Genomic DNA, 25,341 nt, shown 5'->3' on the forward strand with positions numbered 1-25,341 from the left:
GAGACTGCTTTTCTCAACATCTGGCTTTAAAGAAACCTAACTTAGATATTTACATCTACATCATACATATTTGCACATTCAGTGGTTAACAATTTGCCTCACACTCGGTACGGTTGATGTAATGGTGACTAGTGGCAAAGAGGCACAATGACAAACAATGAGGAATAACTTGAAGGGGTGTAAAATGGTGTGTGTGTGTGTAACTGGTGTGACAATATTTCTGCTTTTGGGTGCATCGAAAAAAGAATTTGATTTAAATTAATCAATGAAAGACATAAGAGTCTCCTCACAGAAACTGTGACAAACTGTTAAAGCCCCCAATCCTCAGTCTGTAATTTCAACAGTCCTCGTGCTCACAAACACACTTTTCTTTCCATTGCCTCCCTGACCTTCTCTTTTTTGAAATTTCTTTCTCTGCTCTTAAAAATAAGATGTTTGTGTGCATTTGTCTGTGTGTGATTTCTGAGTGATGAAAATTTCATTCCCTGTTCAACACAACTCGTTCCTCCAATAATGGATGGGATTTGATAGAGGGCATGTGCTGGAGTCTTTTGGAAAGTTCTCTCTCTCTCTCTCTCTCTCTCTCTCTCTCGTTCTCTCTCACATGCACAAATGCATCATTACAGACACAGCATCTTCTGTATCTGTGTGTGGTTGGAGATGGATAGCAAGGATTAACAATATCAAACCTGCTTGTAATCTCATTTTATGTTTACTATTTATTGGTTTTAATTGAACCTCATTGATTTAAATGTCCGCGATGCGCTGGCGATGCGTCTGAGTTGTACTCCGCCCCTTGCTCATTTGAATAATTATATGTTCTACTGCAATTGTCTTCCTTTAATTGATGTCAGTGGGAAATTATGGCAGTTGAGTTGAGAGTTTGGCTATCATTTGGATGGACAAAGCACCATGTTATATTTTTGGATTATTTGTTGGTTTGACAGAAGATATGTTTATTAAAAACCAAATCTGTGTTACAGATCATTTGTGCCTGAAAAAGATGTAACTTTTCCATTGTCTCAACCAACAAAGCTGTAGATAAATTCATGGCTTTTTAAAAAAAGGTTTCCTCGACTCCATTCAGGCATCTGACAGCTCAAAATATATTTTCAGAATGTTGGGTTTAGGACGGTGAAGGTGAAACTAAACTACCGGTAAATACAATGACAGGGTAAAACAAAGCCTCTGCCTCCATCTCACTTTTAGCATGTAAAGAATCTTGACCTGCTAAATATGATCTCACGCCGTTAAAATCAGTTCAAAATGTTCAGGAACAAACGAGCAAATGCGTAAAAATGTATTTTAATGATAATGGTGCCAAACATGCAGGAACATCATCATTTTGACTTCACTCAATGCTCAGCTGACTGACTGCTTCAGTGTGTAGCATGATATGAAGACACACACACACACACACTGAGGCACATTCCACCCACCTTCTTCACGCCATCATCCCAGCTGTGAAGTGTCATCAGAGATGACTGACAGCCAAATCAAGGCATGCATGAATATGAATGGGACTATGAATATGTATATTCAGAGACTCGCTGTCTTCTGTTAAAGATGGTTCTGTCAGAAAATGATGGCTGTCATCTTTACCCTCTCTAATGGCCCACTGATTGACCTTATTGGAACGTCGATGTATTGCGTCTGTCTAAGATGAAAAGCCGGAGAGCGGTGTTGAAATCTGTTTATTAAAACAAGTGTGTTTTTTGTTGTTGTTGAGTACTGTTAATGGCAGGTGAATTATAATGAGTAATTATTTATGCAATTTATATAAGCAGTGATAAGGAAACAAGATGGTGAGTCAAGAATTTGTTGATGGTCTTTAAAGTAGACAAATTACCGACAACAGGATACAGCTATGATGTTCAGAAAATATGAAGTAGAAAAGTGTAAAACCCTCCCCAAAACATGTCTGAAAATCTCTTTCATATTTGTTGGCACTCAGCCTGTTTAGTTTCTACACTAGACAATTAAAAGTCTTGTCGCATCATCTCTACAATGTCGTGCAGCCTAAAGAGAAGCCGAACCGCTGCAACTTCACACAGCAGATGTGTGTTTCTCTGTTTCTACAGCGAGATCAGTCATCTTGAGTCAGGTCTGGTGGTGGAGCTGTGGAATAAAGGTTTGATCTGGGACACTATGATCGGCACAGCGCTGATCCCCCTGGACACCGTTCGACAGTCTGATGAGGTGACACACAGCAACCCCACCCCCTCGTTATTTCATCCTCTCACACCGTAACGCAAGAAACATGATAAAATAAATACTTATGTTCCTGACATCAGAAGGTATTTTGTGAACACACACTTCCTTCCTCCTAACACTGCCATCTTATTCAGACACCCATCCTGTTAGCTAGATATGAAAAATCTGTCACACTGGTGACCGCAGTTTAGTTCTCCGTTTTCTCGTGACTCCTCCTCAGTGTCTTCAATCACCATTTTGGTTTTCTTGTTTTGTCTTCCTCCAATCCCTCTCTCTCATCTTCATGATCTCTTTCCATCTTCCTTCCGATTCTCGCTACCAGGAGGGTCCGGGAAGGTGGACGCCACTTTATTCTGAGGTGTTAATGATGGAGGATGAAATCTGTGGTACCACCAACCCAACTCCACACAAAGTGCTGCTGGATGCACGCTTTGAGCTGCCCTTTGGTACAAAGTCACAAAACACACATTCACCACATTCAGGTGTTTGTCTCAGGTCGCTGTCTGAAGTGTCTCCTCTTGAGATGCCTGCATTTCCTGGCGCTTTCCTTGATTATCAATACTCTGCTCATCTTGACACAAAAGCCATGGTCTGGAGATGAAGATAAGATAACAGATGACCTGTTTTAATTCGAGCGAACACAGTCACTCATCAGGAGCGAGTCACATCTGTCGGCTCATCAGGAAATCTCAGTGAGTCAGAGTGAAACATAGAAAGTTGTAAACAAAACGTTTCTCAACATAGTTTTTATTTGTAAATTCAATTTCTCACACTTCATACAGATATGATCTTCCAGTGAAATCAACTTGTACTAGACAAGCACTCAGAGAGGGGTCGTCACGCCAACATAGTTCACTGCTTAGGATGCTATTCTGTAAATGAAGTATGCGTCTTCTTATTAATTAATGAACACGCCTTTTCAATGTGCTCCATCCTCTTCTTTTAGTCAAACATATATTCAGTTTGGCCTCAAGGAGGACCCGTGACCTCCTGAGACGGTTGGTAATTCTAGTTGTGCTCCCCAAAACAGAAACATCCTCAGCGGCTATTAAACACACATAATGGGAACACATCAAGCAAGGGAGAACAGAGGGAGAACAGAGGGGCGACCGGGGGGGGGGGGCTTGTCGTTTTTCATCTATTTTTGACCTCTCTCCCATTCTGTGCTTTCCACTCTCCTTCTTCCATCATATACTTTGTCATTATAATACCTTCCTTTAATTCCCTTAATCGCTCCACCATTTGCACCGTCACGCCTTGGGAGTTCCCGCTCTTTCTCTCTTTCACCAGCTTTTGCACTCTCCTCCACACACGCTTTCCTGCTTCTCTTTTCATTTCTTTCACTTGTGATCCACTGGTTTCTTCCATCCAATATTTATCCTATATCTAATAGATATCCCAGAAGATGAGGCTCAATACTGGACCAGTAAACTAGCGAGGATCAACACCATGCAGCTACATGATGAAGTAAGTTTGTAGAAATGTAGCTTTACCGCTAATTATTTATTAATTATTAGACTATTAGAAATAAAAAAAATTTTTAAAGGCAAGGCATTGGGAAGTCTCAAATATGGGCTAAATGCTGGAACTATTATAGGAAATTCCAAAAAACACAGAACGCCCTTTTTCTTCATCTTGAAAGTGGGTTGTTGTGGTGATAATATTAACTAGTGTTGACAACTCAATTGAAAATTTATGAATTAGACGATAAACTTAAAAAAAAGATTTAGACATACTTATTGTATCCAACTATATTACAGAAAGCCATCTTAAAGTAAGTAAAAGTAAAATTGGTTTTGTAAAATTTTTGTAAAAGCTCAGCGATCATGCGGTACAAAGTGAGCCTTCTGTACGATAAAAACAACAACAACAACAACAATGCCTGTAGAAATTATATTTGTGAAAAGTTTTGTTTGCTTCGAAGTTATGTTGTATTTCAAATGTGCCATTGGCATAATTACAATTACCTGTTTTATATAAAGAGAGGTGCTGAGCATGCTCCATTATTATGAACAACGCTCTCAACAATATACAGTATGTTGTATTGGCTCTCTGCTGACATCTATTGAAATATAACAGTTACTACATCGCAGAAAATATTCAAAATGAACTGACGTGACTTTTTACTCTTTGTTTCCATCAGTATCCACGACAGGAGGAGGTTCAGAGAGGACGGATGGAATCTGCACCTTCTCAGTGCTGTAAGTAAAATAATGTAGAAAGTTTTTAAAATAATAAATATATTATTATTATAATATAATAACAATAAAAAAGTGGTACAACACATGCATGCCATTGCACTTTTTGGCGTTTTGTAGGTTTTAAATTTGTGGTTCCATACTGGTGATTTTAATTTGGATGAAAACATGCATTCTACAGTTTGCTTCACGAGCAAGCAAAGGCATTGCATTGAAATATACCTCAATGCGCGCTTAAAGTATCTGGCCTGAGTTTTAAAAAACATCAAACTTTTTTCACAATAAAGAGAATGTTTGCATCAACCATCTATTGTTAATAGTACAGTAGCTATGAGATTTCTCATTTTATCTACTCATACTCGTATTCATTCTTTAATTCCTCATTTCCATCAAGCATCACAGATGTGATTTTCTGTCAGTCGCGTTACATGTTACATACTCATTTGTCCATCAGCAGTTACAGTTAATGGTTTGAATAATTGGCAATACAGTATAGTAGATATTTCTTCCTGACTTCTTTGAACATTTGCCTCCATGCCATCAGGCAGTTGGAGTTATTTCGGATGGAGTGACCAGCAAAGTACGTATAGTGGTTATTTTTGCTTCTCATCGGACATTTATTCCCCTTCTGCATGATACAGGACTGCTCTGTTCCTTTCATTTTGAATAAGGAACACTGCATGTTTGGTTTTTCCCTTTGTACTCATTTTATTTATTTATTTCCAGTATTCTCCTAACTAACACGATTGTCAGTTGTTTACTTGTTTTAAGTGTTAAACATTTTTTATTTGTTACATCTAACCTGTCCCTCCTTGCCCATGTGATTGTTGTCATGTTTCATTATTACATATATTCTACCACAAGAGGGAGTATTTGATTATAATTTTTTTTACATCAGACCACTGTCCAGCAGTCTGCCTCTCAGATCAACCTCTGCGATTTAGCAATGACATTGTGAATGAACCCATGAATACTGTTATTTTATTTGTAATCTTATTTTGCATCTTAAGTGTAAATTCTGCTCTTCTTTATTGTGGACAGAGTGGAAACATGAGCAGTGAGCAGAGACAGGGCTTTTCTGTTACCGTAAACTAATGAATGGACCTGATCTGAGTATTGTCTTGATATCTTTTGGAGCACTTAAAGTTTAGTATTTCCTATATATTTTGAAAATCATCCTTTGATTTAGGTAAGAAGCGATCAGTGTTTTACTGAACTGTTTGTGTTATCTTTGCTCAGCTTTTGAAGACCACGATAGTGCAATGGATGACCATGATAGCGACTACCGCAGTGAAACTGGCAACAGACCACCACGGTTTCACAACACTTCACATACAAATTCATCAGTGCATCAGTACCCTATTGGACGGAGAGCCCAACATCAAAGCCTGTCCAGGGAGTCTGACTCTGTGCAGAGCTATGAGCTAGATTATAGAGAAATGAGAGGGCCCAGGTAAACACACACAACGAGCCAAACGGCTGTCCTCATCTTTATAGTTGTGCATGACAACAGATGATTCTTATGTGCCATTTGCTTTGAGCATTCAAGTTTTGTAGGAATACAAAACAGTGATAAAGGGTTTGAGACATATATTACTTGATGTGTAATATATATATAAAGCTGCTAATTTGTAGCTTTTACTAATTTATAAATGCTTTTGTCATGGTAGCAAAGCCAAAATGACCCTTTCATCCAACCAGCTAAGTTCATTCATACGTGTAAGCAACAGTTGGAATTTGTGATAAACATTTTAATATTTTCCCACTACCAAACAAAATACCCTCCATATGTATACTTTTCTTTTTGTCATTTATTCTATTTCTCACTTGCATGATTGCTATCTTTGCATGATCTGCTGTTTAAGAATCCTGTGTGATTACTTTATGTCTTTCTTTTTTTGCATCATGTCACACTCCTTGCATGGCACTTCAACCCCCCCCCCCCCCCTTTATTCCAGGCGATCAAGCAGTAAGGGTGCTGTACGAATAATCCCTGTTGACTCCGGTATGGGTGTGGACGATTGGGAGAGTAAATATAAAGTGCCTGACTCTGGTGTCTTGGATGATTACTTGGACGCTGAGCAGAAGATGTGGGAGGAAGAAGATAAAAGCATCATTTATAGGATCAGTGACAACCATTGTGACTCCAAAGGCAGCAGGTTCTATCAGACGGTAGAATACGATCCACCGTCCCCTGACATCATCGGGGAATCAAATGGCAGGCCAGACAGAAATAGGCACGGCTATGGTAGAGGAGAAGCACGCTTAGTTTATAAGGAAGCCAGCGGCTCTGAGGAAGAATTATCTCCTCCTGAAATCGATATAATACCCTCTGTCAAACAGCACCGCCAACAGACCGACAGAGAAGGTCTACTCTACAAGACTAGACTGTGGGCCAAAACCGCCTTAGTGGACACACTTGAGAGCTATGCAGCTTTTTGTGAGGAGGAGGAGGCTGCCCGGGAAGAGGCATCATGGATCAGGGCGAGGAGCGAATATAGCTCCGTTGCATCAGATGAGATGCAATTTTCCTTTGGATCGGAGGAGGAACTGGATGAACTGACGTTCACCGAGGAGGAGTCAAGTTATGAATATGAAAGTTATTATTATCTTGATGACCATATATCACCTTTTGGAGTGCAATGTAATTTAGCCAAAGGGAAAACAGGACATGGACAAGATCATTCAATGTCTTCTGAAGAAGAGCCAAGCGATGAATTTGTAGATGCAATGGATGAACTTAAGAGTTTAGTTAATTCAGTGTCTGAATACCTGACTGTAAAAGAGGAGGAAATCAACTACTATGAGTCAATGCCAAAACCAGCAAGAAGAAAACTCCCAGCACTGCCGACTGATACTAAAGTTGTGGAGCCCGGGGACGGTAATAGTGATGAGGTCAAACCTGAAATTAAAGAGGATGGCGTGGTTGAACAAAGCATGGCTGGTGTAAAGAATGACATGAGCTCATTATTCAGCACGATCACAGGATCAAAGTCTACAATGGAGTTAGAAGCCTCTGGCTCTACTCCATCACCACAACCGTCACAGACTGACTCTGGTATTTCAAAACTGCTCTCTTTAATTACTAAAACAAACAATGAAGCCAAGGAAACCCCTGCTACCACTGCAAAGGATGCACCTACACCCCAAGCCTCATCTCAACCCGTGTCTGGTATTTCAAAGCTTCTTTCACTTATTCCCAAAAGTGGTGGTACCTCCCCTCAAGTAGCCATTGTTCCTCCTGCTTCTCACGAGCCCAACACAGAGAAAAGGTTTTCTCTTCAGTCCGTCTTGCCTTTTCAGAACTCTGAACCTAGTCGGCAAGCTGCAACTGAAGGAGCACAAACACATGTTGTGACAGGAATGGAAGGTAGTGCAGCAACTACTACACAATCGGCATCTGGTTTTGAATCCATGTTAGGAAGGCTCAGTCCAATGAGACTTTTTTCCAGTGCACCTCCATCCAGAGAGACATCACCTCAGCCATCAGAGCAAGACAGTGCATCTGCTATTATCATTGAATCCCAGGAAGCGTCTGCAAGCGTAGCCATGAGTCCCAGTAGAAAGGACTCACAAACAGAGCAGCTATCAGGTGATACAAGAGCAGATTGCGCAAATGGGTCAACTGAGCTTTTACAGGAAACGGGAAGTGGTTCAGTAGAGCTTCTTCCAGAGACAGAGTCATCTGGTGAGCTACCTGATATTCAGCAAAGAACACCTGCAAAATGTGAACCGAAACCTGAAGGCTCTTCAGAGGAAACAGGATTCTTCAGTCCTTTTAAAAAAAAATTCTCAACACTAATACAAACAGTTCCTTGTGAAAATCCATTGCAAACTGACACCAAACCTGCAGAAGAATCATTTTTAAGCAACAAACTCAAAATTCCATTTTTATCCTCTGAAAATACTTCCACAACCAACTTACCAAAATCAGAAGGTGTGCTGTCAGGGTTTCTTAAGTTCACATCCAGTGACGATAATAATTCTCCACAAAAAGATCCATCCCACAGCCCCACAAGAACTCCATCTCCAAGTTGCGCTGCACTTCTTGAAAGTGTACCTAAAGGAAACACTGAAACTAGTTGGTTTTCAAACCTGTTTAAAGTAGCCCTAAGTGAATCTGTTAAACCCAACATAACTCCCACTGGGATACTAACCAAGCCTAGTGGTCAAACTGAGCCACATACAGAACAAATGGACATTGGCAACATAGGGAGTACTGCTTTTAGAACAGAGTTGTCCAAAGAGCAGGGATTGTCTCAACAAGATCCCCACAGCAAGTCAGATGTCCAGCCTGAAGATTGTGTCAAATTTAAAGATCAAACTTCTTCCAAGCCAGAGAAACAAAGCCAAATGCAACCACAAGTATCACAAGCTCAAGAAATTATCTCTGGTTTACTGAAACTAGGATCAGCAGAAGATGGGACATCTGACAAGCAATACCAGGGTGAGGACAGTCAACCTCAACAAGGTGGGCTATTTTCTGCCCTATTTTCATCACCCTCCCAGCCTTCACCCCCAACAAGACATAGTTTTGCTTTACACCAGTCAGGTGTGTTGTCTGGACTCTTGAAATTAGAATCTGATCAGTCACACTCAACATTGCCACCAGGTCAATCTGGTCATGTTCCAACTCCAAAACATGAACAGACTACACAACCAGTTTCTACGGGACTTTTATCTGGACTCTTAAAAAGAGCTACAGACACCATAACAGGGTCTCCGCCAACCCCGTGCAGTCAAGAGACACAACCAAATGCAACCGAATATATAGTAAGAGCAAACGAACCTGATCAAACCTTGAATGAGGTCGCCGCTCCTCCTAGTGAGTCAGTAGGTATTTTTTCAGGATTTAAAAAAACAATAACAAAGGCACCCCACATTACCAAAGATCAACCTGTCCAACAACTAAGACAACCGGTTGTGTCACTCAAACAACAAAAATATTCTGACACAACAAAAACTGAAAAGCTACATCAAAAAGAAACAACAACAACAACTCCTCAGTCCAGTGGATTGTTTGGGGGTTTGTCGAAACTCACCGAACCCACTTCCCAATCACCGGCAGGACCGGTTCACTCTACACAACCCAATCAGAAATCAGGTAACATGTTCTCAGGACTTTTAAACAAAATTGTGGAACCTAATCCGACATTGTTTCAGCTGCAGTCAGATTCGACTGCCAAACAGATTGACCAAAAACCAACTCAGCAAGCCTCTCTACAACAAGGAGGATTCTTGTCTGGTCTCTTTGCATCTGGAGGCCAAGACTCTGTTCATTCTGCGAACACAGCACGGACCTCACAAAAACAACAAAAAAGTGGCCCTTCTTTGCAACAATCTAGTCAGCAACCGAGGAATACACAAAACCTACAGCAGCAACACCAGGTTCCTTCACAGCAGTCGCCAGGAGGGATGCTTGCTGGATTATTGAATAAAATTGCAGATGCAGGTCCCTCACATTCTATAGTAGAAACTGCATCAGAGCAGCATAAGGCACACAGTGATGGTACGACAACCCAGCAACTACCTAATCAAAGAGGAGGTTTCTTCTCTGGGCTATTTTCAGCAGGTCCTACCCCTCATGCACAAGCACAGCCACCTGTTAGTTATCCAAACCAGCAGCAGCCTCAACAAATTAACAGGCAGCCTCTGAGAAGGCAAAACCAAATACCACCACAACCTGCAGCCTTTGTACCAGAGCCCCAGCAGGGTGGGCTATTATCAGGGCTTTTTAATAAGTTAGCATCTACAGATGGACAACAGCTCACCTTACAGTCCAACTCTCCACCGAGAGAGGTCAACAAGTTAAATATTGGACCAGATCACAAATTACCCCAACCCAATCGTCAAGGTGATTTCTTGTCTGGTCTCCTTGGTCAGACATTGCCTGAACACCAAACGTCAGCTAGAATGGAAAATCCTCAACATTCAGCAACTCAACAACCTAATCAAAGTGGAGGTTTGCTTTCCAGTATTTTGAAGCGTGAATCTGGGGAAAAAGAACAGCTAGAACACCAATCATCTGAACCTGCAGGTCAACCATGTCAAAGACCTGTTGAATCAGGGCAAAATCCAGGCCATTCTGAATCTGGAAGATTATTCTCTGGCCTAAAGAACAAAATTTCAGGTACCATCGAACAGTCGGCATCACTTTCTGAACAAGTCAACATTCATACAGTACCGCAACAACATCAGCTATGTGCAGGACAAGGGCAAACACAGATTCAGAGAACTAAACCAGTCGAGATGCATTCCTCCAAAAATGTTGCCACAGACAAGGATTTTAAAGGGCCCATTCAAAAAGGTTTCCTCGCTGGTCTTTTTGGTGTCGCAGAAGAGTCATCCTCAATGACACAGCAGTCTAAAACTCCTCTGCTTGGGAAGGAGGAAACACAAGCCAGCATGAATAGCACATCTCCTGGTTTGCTGTCCAGCATTTTCAAAACAGGCAGCAGTGACCGTATCATTTCTGCTCCTCGGAAAGAAACCAACAAAGGTCTTCTTGATCATTTACAAGCAAAGACTAAAGCTGATGTTCCTTCAAGTACAGCAACACCAACGTGTATTGCTACAGCGAGTACAAATGTTGATCCTTGTAGAGAACCTGTGCAATCTCAGGTTTTGCATGATCCCACAATTTCCCAAACCCAACATTACCTTCAGGAAATTCAACGTCTATTATATGGGACAGCACATGAATATGGATACAAGGACCTTTTATACAACTTCACAGAGCATGGTGTTATTCCACCTGAGCTTTATGAGCATCAGTGTCTCATAGAAGCTCTTCTATGGCAGCAACTCAATGATTATGCCCGAGAAGAAGCCCTTGAAGCTCAAGTTCATGAATACTCCAAAGTATTCCAAGGGAATATACCACCAGCAGTTACAGCACCTCATCTGGAGAATCCCAGATGGTTAAATCCTGTGCAAATGGATATCAGTGATTTCAATGTACCATTACATCCTTGGAAGAAAAGTGCTGTTCAACATTTTGAGAGCCTAAATTGTTTCCTGGAGCTGGATGAAGATATTGTCGTGTTTGACATGACTTGTAGAGCCATGAAATCATGGAGAAGCTGTGACCATTTGAATCAAGTGGATAAGAAAATAAAACCTTGGCTTGTTGAAGAAAGTGCAATAAATCTGTCCATGGAAAAACCGAAGACAAGGTTAAGTAGATGTCAGTCAATTACAGAATGTAGTTTCCAGGAATTCAGCAAAGTCATGAACAAAAGTGTTGTTAGTAGTGATATAAAAGATGAAGACTTTGGTTTGAAATCAGCAACCAAATTTCTAAAACGACTTGCTGCAAAAATGGGCCCACTGGATTTAACACATGGTGCTATGGATTTAAGCACATCTGCAAGGGCTTCAGGCAATGAGGAAGATGAAATGCTCTTTAATGATTCTGAGTGGTATCAGCAATGGCTTTCACTTTTGGAGCAAGGGATGTGGTGGCCAGCTGACATTGGGGACTGTGGATATTATGTCTATACAGATGAGGAATACATTTATTCCCTCTTAACTGACAGATCTGGTAGACACCTCTATGCCTGTGCTGCACCAGAGGATATACAAGCTCTAGGAAATATTACTGAAAATATTGCTAACATCCTGACACAAACACAAAAGGCTAAAGTGACACTTTGTGGTTTTAAAATCCCTCTCTGCACTGATGATAAAGGTTTCCAGATTCCAGCGGAGCAGCAGAATACATTTGTGTTTCCAAATCCGCCCTTGGACCTAACTTCTGCTCTTAGAAAAGGTGAAAAAATAATGAACATGAATTTGGAAAGCTTCTCTCAAATGTTTCAGGAATCTATATCTTCTTTAGCAGAACAGCCCATAGACTTCACTGTGTACAAGCTTAAAAAGATCCAGGTGGATTCTGCCGAAAATAGTTACAGCGTTCCAGAGGAACCAATGGAGGCTGCTGATCTTACTTTTAAATCACTTAAAGCTGGACATGGAGGACCATACTGGATGAATCAAGCCAACCAAGATGTGCTTACAGTATCATGCTCACCTTCATTAAAGGGCCCATCTACACAAATTTCTCCCAACAGACGTTACCCAATACCTGAAATAAGGATTGTGCATGTAGATGATAGACTTGCTGACAACCCAAAACAAAAGTCAAGCTCCGTATGTTCAGCGGTTGGAGGAATCACTGGAATGTCTTCTAAGACATATGTGAGTAATGATGTACTGCCATCCTCAACGCGTCAAATATCACCATTGGTGTCGAGGAAGATTTCAGAAACTTCTGAAAAATCCACAAACCTTCCAGAGGCCCAGTCTTCCTCAAAAATTCCCAAAATTTCACAATTGAGAAGGATATTGCCTACATCACCAGGTGTTTCTAAAACCAGTTCAGTTATTTCAGCACAAGTAACTTCTGGTGGGTCTCTACCTATGACAGCTTCGACAACGGGGGGTGCACCTTCTTTTTCACCACAGAGACCCAAGTTTTCTAGGCAACAATCACAGGCAGAGAATCCCAAATTATTATCACACTCACACAACGCGACGGTCTCTGGTATATGTGATAATAGCAAAGTCTGCATCACTTCATCAGCGAATCAGCCACAACATTCACCTCAGAAAGTTGCACCTCAGTTATATATACTGAATGACAGCTCAATGGCATGTAATGAAGCCCATTTTTACAAACAAAACCGCACCGCTCTGGAGACTCAAAAAGGCAATAAAGTTCTTGACTTTTCTGCCACAATTAATAAAAGCAAAGATATCCAACAAAATGATCCAACAGACGCCAATGTAAAATCTAAGCAAAAGGATAAAGTTGTTGATTTTACAAAGCACAAATCAAAAAGAGATAAAGAGAAAAACCTTATAGATGCTGAACTAAATGTGAACTTAACTGCCAATACCACTATTGCTATAGATCTTACTAAACAGAATGAGGAAGTAGAAATTGAATGTCCAAATTCAGAATATTCCACTAAGAGCACAAAAGAACAAATTCCAAGAGGTTCAGTTCTGAGAAAACATTCTCAGACCAACTATGTACCCCTATGTCAGCACATCAAGTCAGAGACGACATCGTATAGTCAGGTTGCTCAAATCTCATTTACAAAGCATATTCCAAGACCATCAGCCTTGGGCAAAACTTCTTTAAGTGAAACAACCCAAACTGATGTTACAGGCTCTGACTGGGGTGAAACGGGCATTTCATCCAAACCAATTTTTATGTCATTTGGTGAATTAACAAAGACCACTAACACTAACATTACAACAAGAAGCTCTTCAATTACTCATATTCCCAGTAAAACATCTAGCCTTATCGAAGGTCTGAAACGACAGTCAAAAACTGGAAGGCTACCTTCTATACACTCCTCACCATTGATAAGCCCTGTTATGAATGACCAAGTTGATCCTCAAGGACATCGACCAAATTCATCATCCAATTTGCATAAGATGCATCAAATCTCGTTGATGGTTAACTCTGGTTTTACACAGCAGATTCCTTGCTCACAGCCTACCGGAATGGCTCAACAGCATCAAAGGAACTCTGCACCAGCAAATTCAATTAAAATTACAACAGATATGTCTACCAAAACGAGGACTCGGCACATTCATCAAACTTCTATGCCAGCAAAGGATCCTTTCTGTGAAGTACTGCCATTGTCAAAGAAAAAATCAACCACTTTGGAGGCAAGAGACACAAATTCTATCCATAGTAAATCCATTGACTTGTCATATAGAGGGCGATTACCAGAGCCTAAAATAGAACACATTGATTCAATACTAATTAAGGAATATAATTGTCACTCCATCAAAGCTGATCTGAAACAGCAGAGACAGCAATCCCTGTTCAATCAATCTGGGCAATTCCTTGAAATGTGTAACGCCCCACAGAAAGACACAGCACCAGCCAGTACAGTTAAGGCCACACTAGATTTGACTTCTAAATGTTCTGTCAAATTGAAGCAGGCAGCTCTGGAAGTAAAGACTGATGACCCTCTTAATGAAGCTCTACCACTCATGACGGGCAAACCAAGTGTCCGTGAACTTGCACTGAAACATTTTGTTGGAATACCCCTAATAGTAGATGTTCCTTCTCAAGTCTCCCTTGAAAATGTTAATATCAGTTCAACATCAGATGTACAGCTGGAGTTTGAGAAGAAGAAGCACTGCCATCCAGATTCTATTTTATATAAACAATTATGGCAGAGCAAATCCCTTGTCCTGTCAAACCACTCACCTGTACAGACATCAACCACTGTTCAATCGCATCGTACATCCATCTCAAAAACATCTAGAGCTCTAGATATGTCACCAAAACCGCCTCCAACATGTCTGAAAGCAGTGGCAGAACCTACTGAAAATGAAGCATTTTCACTAGTTAATAAACCAAGTGCAAGAGCAGTTGCCAGAAAAGATTGCATTGGTATTCCTCTGGTAGTAGAGCCAGCACCACATGTGTCAACATGCCAGAAGCAATCTCAGGGACCACAGCCTGTGCATGAACAGCAAAATATTGATGGAAACATTGTCCCTGTTCGACAACCATCTCTCACCTCTGTGGCATGGCAGGGGTCCAGTCAAAGTGAGTCCAATGATATGTCACATTCCTCAATCAAGCCACTCTCTACAGCTCCAGCAAACTCTATTAAAGGCACATTAGATATGTCAACAAAGGTTTGTACATCAGACCCAACAACAAGCTATACAGATTCAGATCCAGTGCCGCTGGTAAGCACAAGACAATCAAGTTTTGAAAACTGTCAAAGAGATTGTGATGGTGTTTCTCTTATTGTGGAAACTCAATGCTCCCAGGACAAACCTGTAATTCAACCGTCTCTGGTGGGATATCAGGCACAGTTGCATCAAGGGTTTGTGTGCAATGGATCGGAAGTGAATCATGGAGCAACAGCACCTGCCAACTCTATCAAAAGCTTCCTTGACATGTCTTTCAAACCAGAACAGAAACACTCAAAATCACCTTTTCACGGAAAGACTACAGCTGTAAGAAGGAATGGTTCCATTGGTGCTCGACCTATGATGGAGCAATCAACACAACAAATCCTGACTGGACTCAACAAAACCGATACACTGCATAGACAGAAATCTACCCAACCCAGTAATGATGTGTTTTCAAGGACCACCTATCAAAATACATGTCAAAAAAGTAAGCCAGTTGATTTCTCTTCAAAAGACAGCAAAAATACAACTAACATATCAAGTAATTATCCTGAACCAGACAACAAGCAACCCATTAATTTCACAAATAACAAAGCAAGGAGAGCAATGTTTGAAGGAAGGCAAAGTGGAAGGCATTTATTAAGGAAAACACCTCTGGGTACTGTTGACTTAAGTTTGGATCCTCAAAATAAAATCACAGTTACCAGTCTCTGTGATGTAACAGATCTGTCCTCTCCAAATGTGTCTTCTCAGAGTAATCTTTATAATCAGCACCAGCACATAGCTCCATTCAGTTCTAACGAGGTCAAAGAAGCCAAACATTATCACATTAATGGATCACTACAACATAATGAATATTCCATTGAGAAACAGTCTATGACTCAGTCCAAAATGCATCACAGAATGCAATCAAAAACAGAAATCAACTCTGCCCAAATCAATACTTCAGTTTCTTCTTTGGAGACTATTGAAAGGAATGTACAGCCTCCTGAAATTATTTTTTCATCCATTACTAAACCTCAGACAATGTTACAAAGACAAGATACAAATGTTAAACCCAAATGTCTAACTAAACAGCCAACAGTTGATAGCTATGGGAGCAGTGGGGAAACCCCTTCAGATAGTGAGGGAATGTCATGTACTGAACAGATCTTACCCATTTGTTCTACTCAGCCTCTATGTGCCAGATCTCAAACAGTTTGTCCACCACAGTCTGTGAATGCTAAATCACCTGGTTTGCTTATTCAGCAAGCACATGCTATGCATATAACTGATGCCTCTTTTCCAATACAACCTGTGCACAACAGTGGAAATACTGAAAATCATGCAAAAGAACAATATGATCCATGCTCTGCCACTGTCCAGCAAAATCACTCACCGATTGCATCCTCAAGTACTGTGAATACAGGTCAATGTTCAAAACCAACCACAACATATGACCTGATGTCAGTAAACCAGAGAGCTGATACACAAGATCCACATTTATCTTCAATCCAAACAGAATCCACCTCTATTAAGGGTTTGGTTTCATTATTTAGTAGTTTAAGTTCGCAATCCCCAGGAAGTACAAAACCAATTTCTGTCATTCCCCACCATTCTCAGACTAAGTCGATACTGGTAGATTGCATGCCTCAAATGACTACAACACAGATAATTGCTTCCAAGGATGTTAGCGTTGCACCTGATGTATCCATATTTAACCCATCTCCAGTGCTCCGTGATGCTGATGAGACAATTACCCCAACAACCCCCATTGAGAAAATAGATTTAAGCCAACAAATGTCTGTTGTGTCAGGTTCCCCACCACCTAAACCAACATTTGTATGTGATCAAGAGGGATCTAATATAAAATTACCAAATGAAGACTGCAATGTGCTTAACAAGAAAAGCCCTGATATATCAACTGCTAGATGCTTGAATCTAGCTGAATCTAAGTCACTGACCTATGTAGGTGAGCTGCCATCTTCCTTACCATCTGAGTTATCCAAAGATCAATCTGCAGCCTTACAAATAGAATTGGCTCCGTCACCATCAATAAGTACTGACTCACACACAGAAAAAGGCTCAAATGCATGTGATTCATGTTCTCAAACATTCTCAATAATATCACCTGGGGTCTCTTCCTCCGATGAGCAATTAATGTATGATACTAAACCTGTATATATTTCTCCAGACTATCAGCAACCACAGGCAATGCTAATTGCAAGTCTATTGAATGAGATACCAGGGAAAGAATATTCCCATGATCCCATGAAAGTCAAAGGCATTCCAAGTAAAAAAGGTTCAGTAGAACTCTCGGACACACTGTCAATGGTTACACCTAAAGCATGCATGTCACAGCAGCAAAAAGATGAAATTGAAAAAACTACATCGATGAACTCTAGTCACGTTGTCATTGGACTTCATGAGGCCTCAACTGTTGTTAGCTTATCAGAGGAGAAAATCAGCCACCCAAGATCAATTTATATTGGCATTAATTGTCGAGCTGAGCCTCCTGCTGATAAGAATTTTGGAGCAGGTGAGCCAAAACCTTACATAAGACTACCTCATATTTTTGTCTCAGGAGCAAGTTCACCAGAAGAAGATAGATTTGAACACAAGTACAATGAATGTGCAAAGTCTGTACTCCCAGAAGTCAGTGCTTCTGACAACACTGCTCCTATTGCATTAACAATTACAGACTGCATGACTTTACCTTCTGATATTGTTGCACTTTCTGCCATATCAGAGGATGCTAGGGGTTCAGAAATAAGTAGCAGAAAAGCTCGCATTGAATCGGAGCAGGCCAAGACCTCATCAGACCACACTTATGCCAGTATAAATGAGTCACAACAAACCATTGCCAAGATAAGCTCAACAACAGAAACGACCCACTCAGAACCTGAGGCAGAGAGTACTGTGGCATGTGAGTCAGCACTTGATGTGAATTCAACAGCCTCTGACATATCAACACTTGAAGCAGTTAGTGCAGTAGAAGGTGCTGAAACGCTCACTGAGTTAACTCAGGAGGATAATAACGAAACGTTAGATTTTGCATTGCCTGAAGATGTTAGACGTCCTGATGCTGTACAACTGCAAGAAGTAACATATTTATCTGGAGAAATCGCTTCTCCTCATGACAGTGATGTGAATTTATCCATCCTTAAAACCAGATATTTGAAACCTCCCACAGATGAAATCCCTGCCTTTGATAGTTTAGTTGTTAAGGATAGTCAATTTGAGCCTGAATGCCCTAATGTGCAGCCGGATAAAGGCTTTTTTTCTTTTCTTAGTGGATCAACAGTAACCCAACAGCAAATTACTTCAGAAACTGGGCTGTCTAAGCTTGGTGGCTTTCTTCCTGGTTCATCCAACAAGGATGCTGCTGGTACAGGGTTTCTCTCAATGCTTGGGGCATCAAATGCCCCATCTCCACTGGGATCCAAAGATCTAGCCCCATCACCATCACTGCCAACCCAACAAGAGGGAAAAGGCTTATTTTCTATGTTTGGTGGATCTAGCAGTCAGCCACCAATGGCCCCAAGAGGTCCAACGTCTGTGGGTGTGAAACCTAGTGGTCCTCCACCCAAAGAACTTCCAGGAAAGGGCTTGTTTTCACTGTTTGGTGCAACTGTACCTCAGCAAACACCCAGGCCCAGAGGGCATTATGGAGACAATACATCAAGAGGACCTTCCATTGGATCTTCAATATTTGGTGGCACCCTCTCAGGTACTGCTACACAAAAAGAACCCACAAAAGGACTGTTCTCCATCTTTGGTGGACCAAATCAGCAAACATCAGGAGCAAATCTCACACCTTCTAAGCCACCTGAATCAGACAGCTTTTTCAAAGTTTCCTCCATGTTTTCACTCAGTGGAAATTCTGACGACAACAAAACAAAGCCTGGGTTTGGTTTATTTGGAATATCATTCAATGAGGAAACAACGGCAAAGCCAGAAACAGATGTTCCTCTGAAAGAAGAGAATTACTTGGAACAAGTGAAACCCTCAGACAGAGAAGATCAAAAATTACACCTCACCAAGACAATGGACAATGTGTCCACTGCACCTCTGTCAACATCACCAGGCAAGTTGGAACTCCAAATGGAGCAGATATATCGAGATGGTCAAGATACACATTTTCAAATCACTAAAAATGTAACTGAAAATCAAAATCCACAAACAAGTCTGCTGGAAATTGCCAAAACAGTCACAGTACAAATCAATGACAATATTTCTGTCATTACTGAAGCTTCTATCACAGACACAGCAGATATGAACAGTAACCTGCCAGAAAAAGAGACACTCATGGGCCAGGAAATTGTAAAATTAATAAAAGAACAGTCAAACATCCAAAAGGAATTCAATGAAATGGGACTGGCAGTGGACACAGATGATGTCATTGAATCAGAGATTAAATTTGAACAAATTAGATGCACGGATGATGAAACTGATAAAGCCGTCATCAAAAGCCAATCAGACAAGAATTATCACATGCCAATATCAGAAAATGTTGATGAGGAAGTTGTTTGTGAAGGAGTTATAATGACTGAAGCAGAAAAACAAAATGAGGAGGCTCTGAACGTTTCTGATAATAAGGAAACGGCAGTTGAAGTTGTGAAGAAATCCAGTCAGGACTTTGTGCAAGTTGACGGTGAAGAACAAAAGTCAGTTTCAATTGTGGAAAAAATATTGGACGAACCTTCAGCATTGGCTTTTGAACAGTCAACTGTTGCAAATATGGACACATTATCACAAGAACCATTGAAAGTTGTAGATGATGAACAAGTAGCTGTTTTAAATGTGAAAAGATCTGTGACTGATTCAGTTACAGCTCGCACAGAGCAAACAAGTGCAGAATCCTCGGTGGGTCCTGCTGCAGCAGAGACGGCCGTTTCTGTAACGTCTGAGGAAGAATGGAAATCTACAGCTGAGGAAAAGGTGCCAACTGAAAATACATCAGAGCCTGCAGAAGTACTTGCAGGTGAATTTGAGAAACATCCTCAAAACTATACTTCTGTCCAAGTGGTCTCCTCCATAACTGAAGACAATACTGATGTTGCCAAGTCCCCATACGTTATAAAATCTGCAGCTGAGGGGTCTCTGAATGTTCAGCTGAATGTTCATCCTTCAATGCCCTCTGGCCTTCCAACACAACAACAGCCTCCATTAAGAATGGCCAGGTTTCCTCTTCCACCAGAACAAATCACAGGACAACCAAGGATGGCCCGCCCACAGATGGGGGGCCCAAGAATGCCAGGAACTAGAATTACTGGACCAAGACAGTCAATACCACATACACCCCCTCAATCAGTTCCATTTTCTGGCTTTATGTCTATGTTTTCTACTCCAAACACCCCAAGTAAATCAGCAAATGTTGGTGGATTTTTTTCAAGTTCACCTGTTTCGTTCTTTGGATCATCACATGCTCCATGTCAGCAGCAGCAGCAACAACAACATAAACAACAACAGCAAAAAGGCTCATTTTTTGGACTTACAACTAGCATTGCTACAGAATCACTTAGCAGTGACTTATTTGCTATATTCAAAGGTCCTGAAACAACCACATCCGAGGAACCTCAAACGTCTGGACAAGGGAAACCATCTACAAAGGTAGAAAATACATCTTTATTTGGAGATGGACATATTAAGAGCAGTGAAGTCTCTGGGCTTTGTGAAAAAGGATTGGTTGAGGAGGTTGAAAAACCAGGCAAAACAGAAGTACATGAAAGTTCTCTGACTGAATCCACTGTGAATAATGTTTTCCCTGAAGCAGAAGCAGGGGATGATGAACATGCTAAGAGTTTAAACGGGCTACGTTCAGCAGTGCCTGACAAAGGTCTACCAACCTCAGTTCCTGAAACCAAAGGTATCCTTGAACTACCAGCACTGTCTGCTCCCAAATTTGGCATTATGTCTGTTGCTGCAGAAGGTACATCTTCTATTGTATCACCTTTCTCAACCAATTCATCTTCAGCGACTGGTGACAAGACACCACAGCCACAACAGTCAGAGGGTTTCTTTACAGGTTTTAAAAAACATTCAGGTGCTATTCTGCAGGATGAAATGTCAATTAAAACTGATAAATCATCTGTTACCTCATCTGTGTTCGGCACCAAACTCAACTCAATGTTTGAAAACTCTAACCCTCCATGTGCTGAATCTATTACTCCTGTGATCAGAGGTCAATCTCAGCACCAAATTCAAAAACCTACAAAAGAATCTTTTGAGCCAAGGTCTGAAAAACATCGCTCAGGTTCTGGAGAAACTGAAAGTGCAGATGCCAGTGATACAGATGATGGACCATCTTCAAAAACAGGAAGCTGTGACACTTTGCCAGAGTCACCACACTCTGACCTTCCATATCCTTCACTTCCACCATCAGAAGCTTTGGATAAACAGCAATTAGAGATCACCCTATGTGAGGTAGATATCAATGTTGCTGGCACACCTGACACTATGCATGCTGGCTTGGACAAAGAGCAGCCAGTGGACTTGTTGACAAAGGAAGCTGTGAAAAGGCTAGTAAAATTTTATGATAAACATTGGACATTTATCATGCTTATGTAGGGTTAGTGTAGATGTGTAATCCTTCCCTTCCCTGCTGTTGTTGACTGTTTAGTTTTCTCTTGGAACACAATTCCTCATTACCTCTGGATTAATCTTTTCCTGTATCCTTTCCACAATTTAACTTAATCGCCTAATCATATTTACATTTACATGTTTGTTTCAACAATATATATATTTCTTTATTGCTTATCATATACTCTATATCCACCATATAGCCATAAATACAGGCTACCTAGTAATGATTATACATTTTAGGTTTCATCATCAAATTCAAGGAATGTAAATGATAGTGTATTTCAAAGGTGCTCACCGTTATGTGTAAATGTTAATGGGGGTATTCTATGCTAACATTATCTCACTAAAAGCTTTCCTGAAAGCAATGGAAGTGTTGTGTTGAAAGAATATGGTATATATTAATTAGCTCTATATAGTTATCGCCACCTTTCTATGTTCCCTGCAGTTCTCTTAATTATCCTTTGAGTCTGAGCCACTTTGCTTGTATGAATCAAGCTCTGATAGATTTATGATGGTCTACATGCCATAGACGGAGGCTATGCAATTGGGCGCAAAGAATATGGAGAATCAGTTTGCCCTTTGCCCGAAAAAAAGTAAATCATGCTACTGAAAGCCATTATACTTTTTTACACTCTCGTATCCAGCAGCCACATAATACTTCACTGTTGTATTAGCCAATTATTATTTTCATTATGACATCTAAATATATTGCCATTGGTCTTAAATATTTTTTTATTGTAAAGCATTTCAATTTTATTGATATATCATCAATTTCAATAACATAATTTCTTATTATGTGCTACATACAATATACCGGTACTAGTAGAAAGGGTAAATTCCCTTCACTAAATGTAATTGAATTAAATAGGTAATTTCTTTATTACATCCCTATGCAGGCTTTTAGAGACACTGTTCATGACTATGAAAAACGGCAATAGCTCTCATCATCACCATTTTGTTACCCCATTACCACCAAAGTAACCCCAAAGGCAGAGGACTTCCCAGTGCTGAGGGCAGTCCACTTTTGACATGTGCTACATTCAACCTCATTCAGCTTCCCCAATTGAACCCTGTTTGTTTTCCTCGTTTTACCTAACCTCCTCCCTTGACGAGTGTCTTTTATTTTGTTAATCCTAGATCTCATTCTTATAGATATAAATATATAAATATTAAGGCATGTATTTGAAGTTGAAGCTATTCATTTGTAAGAATGGTAAAGAAAATGTATTTTCTGTTATAATGATATACAATAATAAATTTTAACATTATGATTCGAGCAATTACAATAATCTTACAAATTATGTTTAATCAAGTTTAAATTTCCTGAATATTTAGAACTAAAAAAAAACTTATTTCACTTGCATGTTACTTTTGCAAATATTTACCATATTCTGAACAATTTCGTTGTCTTCCAGTCCACCAGACAGCAGTCGCTTCGATTCATCAGGCAACCTCAGCCCGGCCAGCTCCCAGCTCAGCTTTGAGCCTGACGAGTGCCGAGATCCCACCAGTCCTCGGTCCCGTCTCAAAAGCCAGCCATCCACCTGGGAAAACCAAGAGGAGCAGGAGGAAGAGGTTGAGACAGGGCCGTATCCAGTACAAGAGCCTGGATCCAACAATGACTTCAAGGATTCTTTGGGAATTCTGCCTAAACCAATGATGGGCAAATATAATGAGAAGACACAAAGTAAAATCTGGTATGTATGATAAGCATGTTTGCAATGTTTGCCAGTTCATCGCAGGGTAACACAGAGACAAACAATCAGCCACACACACACTCACACCTACAGGCAATTTAGCATCACCAATCCACCTAAGCTGCATGTTTTTTGGCGGGAGGAAGCCGGAGAACCCGGAGGGAACCCACACAGACATGGGGAGAACATGTAAACTCCTCACAGAAAGGCCACAAGTCAGATTCGAACCCACAACCTCCTTGCTGTGAGGCAACAGCACTTACGACCCCGCCACCGGGCCACCTCTCATTGTGCTGTGAACATGTGTTGGACCTTCTATTGTTGTATGGACCATAAACTTAAACTCAGATTTAATCAGCTAAACTGTGTTTTAAGTTTAATTGTTAAATTAAATGTTCCACAGTATTTGCAAATGTGCAAACAACTAAATTAACCAGTAGAGCACACAATAAAGAACTCCCCCCCCTAAACGTACATTTAATTTAAAAGGCAATATAACTCACATGGTTTGTTAGAGGTGAAGAAAAATACCCTTGTGGGTAACCTTAAAAAAAAATTCTGGTTGTCAGGTGGATAACTGATGCATAGCTGTGGCTTCTAATGATATTACAGCAAATAAATCAAGTATATTGATTTTTCTCTTTGAAATAAAAAAGGTTCTTAAACGATTTTGATTGATTGTTGTACATTAAAACTTTGCCTTATAACCAGCATCCACCATAAAAAGTATTCTACTTGCTAGAGTTAAGCTGAAGCATTCGTTTGACTGCAGGAATCAAGGGTTGGAGTTCATTTTTCTATTGACTGGCTATCGTCTTCTTGAAACTCTTTGACCCTGTTGTTCTTTTTGCTTCATTTTTCTCAGTTTCTCTAAAGATGGCCCCCCACCCTGCTCTCCATCCAGAGTTCGCTGGTTGAAGGCATACAACAGAGTCAGAGTACAGCTCCATGAGGTAGCTACTCTCTGTCAGCCTGGCTTTCTCTCTCACACAAACACACACACACACACACACACACACACACACACACACTATATGTATCGCTCCTATGCTTATAGCTTATGCACTTATACTTAAAGGAAGTTAAGTCCTTCAGCACAAAAAAATTCAAATCACATTAACAAAATCACAAATACATACAAATCAGCATTGCTGTTTTTTCTGTCTCCTCTCTTTCCTGTGATAATACTTTCTCTATTTCTTTTTCCCTTTGGGTTGGTTGAGTTTCAAGTCAAACCAGAGCAATATTCACCAATCTGGTGCTTCTTAAATGTTTCCACTTTGATCTGAAACCGCTTTCCAGCATGGCTTTTCTCAGTTCTCACAAACAATGAGCAAAACGTTCTTAGTCTAAGATATGGTGCTGTGATTTAAAAGGCTAGGGCAGATAATAATATCCACTTGCTTGGAGTGTTTTTACCATTGGCTGTGGTGCTCGGGTTCTGTGTCAGAATGAACTAAGTAAATTCTATTTGAAGGACTTAAAGAGAAACCAGAACGAGTCTTTGCACATATTGATGCCATCATTTTGACTTGCATTCATCTCATCCGGAGGCACCACATGCATTCCAGCCATTCATACTTGAATTTTAAATACACAAGATTCTAATTTTAAACCTAACACTAAGTCTGAACCTTAAAATTAATAATTTGTTGTGACCAGCTTTTTAACCACAGATAGAGGATAAGTTATCACAATGTAAGTAGTACAAACACAGACCCACACACACACACATTCTCACACACAAGCGCTGATCACTCACTGTCGAAACAACAAAGATATCCGTATCCCTCCTTGGCTCATCTTGTTGTGATTGGTCCTCAGCTCTAATAACCTTGGAGTACAGTCTTGTGTCTCCTTATTTTCCTTGGATTCCCAGGCCAGTTTATTCACACTTGGAAATCCACTCGTGAAATTCCCCTCCCACATTTAATTAAAATTAGAATCTGTTGGTGCGCTTTTGAACATCTCTTTTGTGTCTCATGGAGTCGATA

At 40.5% G+C, this 25,341-nt stretch overlaps 1 protein-coding gene across 1 annotated transcript in view; it reads left to right on the forward strand.

The window, feature by feature from the left end:
* Positions 1-25,341, forward strand: part of LOC137913563 (protein unc-13 homolog B-like) — a 92,185-nt gene that overhangs the window by 8,987 nt on the left and 57,857 nt on the right. The window contains exons 4-11 of the mRNA XM_068757206.1: positions 2,082-2,199; positions 2,537-2,660; positions 3,608-3,681; positions 4,358-4,415; positions 5,652-5,865; positions 6,371-7,684; positions 23,066-23,347; positions 24,213-24,300. Of these exons, the coding sequence (XP_068613307.1) occupies positions 2,082-2,199; positions 2,537-2,660; positions 3,608-3,681; positions 4,358-4,415; positions 5,652-5,865; positions 6,371-7,684; positions 23,066-23,347; positions 24,213-24,300 (2,272 nt within the window). The remainder of the gene's footprint in view (positions 1-2,081; positions 2,200-2,536; positions 2,661-3,607; positions 3,682-4,357; positions 4,416-5,651; positions 5,866-6,370; positions 7,685-23,065; positions 23,348-24,212; positions 24,301-25,341) is intronic.

The sequence above is a fragment of the Brachionichthys hirsutus genome, unplaced genomic scaffold, assembly GCF_040956055.1.
Source record: "Brachionichthys hirsutus isolate HB-005 unplaced genomic scaffold, CSIRO-AGI_Bhir_v1 contig_718, whole genome shotgun sequence".
In the NCBI taxonomy this organism is placed as follows: Eukaryota; Metazoa; Chordata; class Actinopteri; order Lophiiformes; family Brachionichthyidae; genus Brachionichthys; species Brachionichthys hirsutus.